Source organism: Lycium ferocissimum, chromosome 4 (assembly GCF_029784015.1).
Source record: "Lycium ferocissimum isolate CSIRO_LF1 chromosome 4, AGI_CSIRO_Lferr_CH_V1, whole genome shotgun sequence".
NCBI lineage: Eukaryota > Viridiplantae > Streptophyta > Magnoliopsida > Solanales > Solanaceae > Lycium > Lycium ferocissimum.
The window spans coordinates 20,847,667-20,852,751 of NC_081345.1; the positions used below are offsets into that span (position 1 = coordinate 20,847,667).

General features: G+C 32.1%; 1 protein-coding gene across 1 annotated transcript; it reads left to right on the top strand.

Moving 5' to 3' along the window:
• Positions 1–2,763: 2,763 nt before the first annotated feature.
• Positions 2,764–4,301, top strand: LOC132051789 (auxin-responsive protein IAA4-like). The gene is made up of 4 exons (XM_059442997.1): positions 2,764–3,079; positions 3,179–3,478; positions 3,739–4,153; positions 4,185–4,301. Exons 1-3 carry the CDS (start codon positions 2,901–2,903, stop codon positions 3,812–3,814), a joined length of 555 nt encoding a protein of 184 aa, XP_059298980.1. The 5' UTR covers positions 2,764–2,900; the 3' UTR covers positions 3,815–4,153; positions 4,185–4,301.
• Positions 4,302–5,085: the final 784 nt, after the last annotated feature.

A 5,085-nucleotide genomic window follows, 5' to 3' on the forward strand; every position in this document is an offset into this window, starting at 1 on the left:
TAAGTATTCTGCTAAAAACAATTTCATATTCTTAACTTATGATATTTTATTTATAAGTCATAAGCTCATTCAAACAAGTTTTTATAGCATGTTTGGCCAAGCATCTATTTTGAAAAGTGTTTTTTAAAAAACTACTTTTGGTGAGAAATAGTTTGTGTTTTGTCAATTAATTTAAAAATCACTTTTAAGCAGCAATTAGTGTATGGTCAAGGTTTTAAAAAGTGCTAGTGCATTTTTCTCAAAAGTGTTTTTTTAAAGTGTTTAAACAACTTTTTTAGGCTTACGAAAAAGCTAACCGCGATTCTTCAAAAGCATTATTTTCTCTAAAAAACTTGACCAATTAATCTCCTTTTTTTTTTTTGTGAGGATTCTCCTTCATTTGGGGTGGTCTTTAATTTTTGCCGTTCAAATTGGTGGTCTTTAAGTTTTACCCCTCACTTTAACAGGAGGTTGTAGGTTTGAACTGACTCGGTAAAAAAAAAAAATTGCAAGGCGAAAATTTCGAAGCGAGACTTTGCAAATTTGCCTCAAATTTTGCCGAGCGAAATTTTGCAAATTTGTCCGAGGCAAAATTTGTATCGATAGAAATTCAGCTTGTGTCATGTAGATTCTGCTTGAAGGAAGAATTTCTGACTGAAGGCCAAAATTTAAAGACCACCATTTTGAAGGAAAAAAATTAAAGACCTCCCCCGCCTAGAAGTTTACATCGATATGGGCTTTGAGTGCGTGCCCAACCCAACCCTTTATTTAAGTCCGGCTAAGATTTCTTTGTATTCGTTTTTTTATAGAAGTGAGGCTCGAAAGCCCAGCTCTCTTGGCCCTTGTGCCTCGATAGTAATAAATGGGCACTATAAAAAAATGAATACAATCCCTGAATGAGGCTAGAAAAGAATAATAAATTAATTAGTTTTTAAAAAAAATATAAGTAAATTAAACAAAAATATAAAAAGTAATGAGAAAAGAGTAGTAATTAGAAACTGGAGTAATACTTTTTAGTCTTAGAATTTATATTATGTTTAATTTCTTTTGATATATATATATATAATTAGTGATTAAAAATAATAATTTATATTTGTTCTCTTGAATCTTTTCTTCTATGATATAGATTTGCGCAAGAATGGGTGGTAGAAGATTTTATTTCATATTTCAAAAGTTTTATGTTCAAATTGTACCAAAAATCACTTAGAAAATATTATTTTGAAAGACGAAAAAATTTAAAGGGTTGACCCTTCTTGTATTCTTTGAGGACTGAATTGGGCTGCCATTCTTGAACCCTTCAATTAAAAGGATCAGTCCGTCCTAACTCATTTAATTCTTTGGCCCTTTAGGGCTAGGCTGGACTGAGTTGGGTTGGACCAGTCCATTTTGACACCTCTACCCCCAGCGAAGGCCAATCCTGCAAATTACCCATTAATCACTAAGCTTGGGCCAAACAGGCTTCTTTTCTCCCTTTCTAATTCTCTCCTATACTAGGACCCACTACTTACCACAGTTGTCATTATATAATGGAATCACTTATATAATACCGGTAGTATTTATTACTTCATTTTAATTAATTAATACCTTAGTATGTGGTGGTGCTTCTCTTAAGGGCCCTTTTCGAATAAATACAATTTCAGTATTTACAAATATAATAATGACCATGATTATTCGCAATACTTCAATATTTGAACTCTAATTCTAACTGAAACATAAAAATATTAATTTGAAGGTATATTTCAAGTAAAATATTATACTCTTTCTGTTTCAATTTTTGTGAACCTATTTCCTTTTTAATTCGTGCCAAAATGAATGACCTCCTTCCTAATTTGAAAACAAATTTACTTTATGAAATGATTTACAACCACATAAATATTCAAGACTTATTTTGAACCACAATTTTTAAAAGCCTTCACTCTTTCTTAAATATATCGTGCCCAGTCAAATGGATTCACATAAATTTAAAATGGAGGGACTACTTAATTTTTACTTGTAAATTTTCACTTTTCACAACACTTTTACAAATTGGACTTCATGCTTAATGTCTACGTATTTTTTTTCCTCACCTAATGTTCAGTATTTATTTTGAAATTCGATTAATTGAAATTCGTGTTAAAAAGTTACATTTTAAAAATAATTATTTTCAAGTTCAAACCCGAAAATTAAAACAAAGAATGTAGAAATATTTAGGAACCATGAGTATTTTTTTTACTTGTTTTCAGATTTTTTTTTTTTAACTTTAATTGAAAATTAGTATTCAGTTATGAAAATTTCAAATACAACTTAAAATTATTTGGAATTCGAAAAACGTTTCAAGCAAAAATTTGAAAAACTTAAAATCTATTTAATTTTTTCACTTTCAGTACATTCAAAAAATTAAATATTTTTTACAAAAACTATAACCAAACACAACTTCAACTTCAAAATTCCTAATAAAGCGAAAAATATTTGATTTCCAGCTCAATGTATTTGTAAATTGTGAGTAATGCTTATCTTATCTTAATTGAGCACGGTCTAACGTTCCTGATTTTACTCCCACAGATTTCCAAAGTGAATCATGACCGTCCCATACGCTAAAGTCTTTCCTCACAGGACCACATGGGCAGCTTAACTTGTCCAATTCTTGTCCCCCTAATACATCATCACTTGCAACTCTTCCTGCCGACAACTTTGCTTGTCTTGTCCCAATTTAATGTACTCTTACCACTAATTTTTTCTTTTTCTTTTTTTCCCAATTTTCCACTACCTAAAAAGCCCCTCTATATACAAATCTATCCTTCCACTTTCCCTTTATATAACAGCAAGTCAGCAACCCACCACTAAGCATTATCTCAAAGCAATCTTGAAGAAGAAAAACAACAATCTTGGAAAAGGAAGAAAAATTTGCAAAGGTCTAATTTTCAAGAATCATTTTGTGAAAGATGGACTGTGTTTTGGCTCATGAAAAAGATCTGAATCTCAAGGCAACTGAGCTTAGATTGGGTTTACCAGGGTCAGAAATGGAAATTGTGTCAAAATCTAAGAATAACAAGAGGGCTTTACCTGAGGATGAAGATTGTGAATCAAACTCAATTTCAGCCAAAACCCCACCTGTTGCCAAGTAAGTCTTGATATTTCCACTTTAAAATCTTTGAATTTTTTCTAGCTATAAGATTTTTGAGAAAAGGACTAAACTTTGAAATGATAAAATTGTTTGCAGGGCACAAATTGTGGGGTGGCCACCAGTGAGATCTAACAGGAAAAATAACTTCCCACAAAAGAAGACAGAAACTGAATCTGGGATGTATGTAAAAGTTAGCATGGATGGAGCACCTTATCTTAGAAAAATTGATTTGAAAATGTATCAGGGTTATAAAGAACTCCTTCAGGCATTGGAGAAGATGTTCAAGCTAACCATAGGTGAATATTCAGAAAGAGAAGGTTATAAAGGGTCTGAATTTGCACCTGCTTATGAAGATAAAGATGGTGACTTGATGCTTGTTGGAGATGTTCCTTTTGAGTAAGTTCTTGAAATCTTGAATCCATTTTTTTTTTCAATTTTTAGCAACCGAGTTTTTAGATTTCTCATATGGGTTTGTTTAAGAACCATATATTTCTTAAATTATTTAGGGGCTAGCCAAAATATACAAAATCTATACACTGATTATGTATATTTTGTGTATATAATATGTATATTTTTACTTAATAGGCTATTATTCTTTTGAAAAATATAATTATCCGTAATAATTCTGATGTGGGGTTGTTTTGATGATATTTCAGAATGTTCTTATCATCATGTAAGAGGCTAAGGATAATGAAAGGATCAGAAGCAAGAGGCTTAGGATGTGGAGTTTGAGAAGAACAATCCATGTTTGGAGCTTTTTTTTTTTTTATGACAGGGCTAGAAGACGATGAATTCTCTCTTTAGCGGGAAATTAAAGGGAGTTTTTTTCAGCTTGGGTTCTCGAGTTACAAGAACCTGGAAATTGAATATTTTGAAATCCACTTGTTGTAATCAAACAGTTTTCATTTCTCTGGATTTCCAACTGGGAAGTGCAAACAGACTAAAGAAAAGACTTGCCATTTGCAGTTTTGTTTCTAAGAGTAAAATGATACTCTTCTATATGTTGCAGGATTAAACCATGGTGGTTTTTATAGATCCTGCAGTGTTATTTTCCTCTAACCTTTTTTTTTGGTGGGGGGGGGGGGGGGGGTGGGGGGATGAGGATTATAGCAGAAAACATAGTAGTACAAATGAACAATGTATTTGCTCTGGAAGCAATTGTACAGACATAGTATTTCTGCTTCTCAAATAAAATCTTGGATCTGAGTTGTTTCCTTGATTGTCCTTTGTCTTGCATTTTGTTCTACTTTTTCTTTTGGGGTTTTAACATATCTCTCAGTGTTCTCAAATAACAACCAAAAAGCCCTTAGCATATTTGAGATCGAGGTACAAATGTTTGGTAACAAACCAAAAGGACCATTTCATGGGTATAATTTCAACTCTCAAATCATATATATAACCAGATTCACTTGAATGTTGCTAATATAAGTTGAGGTTGAGGAAATGCTCGTCTCTGTTTCAAGATGTACTTTGGGGGATTGTTTCAATATTTTTGAAGCTAGTTCAAGGCAATAGACCAGAGGAAGCAAGATTTTTGAAGCTTCAAAAATTCGAAGTTTTTTTTTTTTTTTTCCTCATATGGAATTAGTTAGGGTAGAGAGATATCATTTGAAGTAGGTCTAGATTTGGAGTATGAGATGGGAGCATGATGGAATCAAACAAGGGTGTTTGAACACATTAAAGCTAATTTTCCAGCATTTAGTTGAAGGTGGTTCAAGCATTTAATTAGTACTCCACAATTCCATATTTGTTTCTTTCTCTATGAAAAATTAAAAGAAGATTAAACTGGTAAAACAGCAACATGAGACCCCAGAATATTCATGTCTTGGTTCGTTTCTGGTAGTCTTGGTCTGTGGATCACAAATTCACAACGAAATTTTCTAAAGCTAACTTCCTTCTTCACTTCATGAATTTTGAGTTTTTAGAGTATTCTCTTCCTTCTTTCTTTTTTGGCTGACTTTTACCCGGAGAAAGATCTGTATTCTCTAGAAACTTAATTTCCA

What these genes read in the sequence shown, in the direction of transcription:
- LOC132051789 (XM_059442997.1), top strand. Translation starts at nt 2,901, where the DNA reads ATGGACTGTGTTTTGGCTCATGAAAAAGATCTGAATCTCAAGGCAACT. An exon ending in AAAACCCCACCTGTTGCCAA is followed by an intron (nt 3,080 to 3,178) that starts GTAAGTCTTGAT and finishes AATTGTTTGCAG; the next exon opens with GGCACAAATTGTGGGGTGGC. An exon ending in GTTGGAGATGTTCCTTTTGA is followed by an intron (nt 3,479 to 3,738) that starts GTAAGTTCTTGA and finishes ATGATATTTCAG; the next exon opens with AATGTTCTTATCATCATGTA.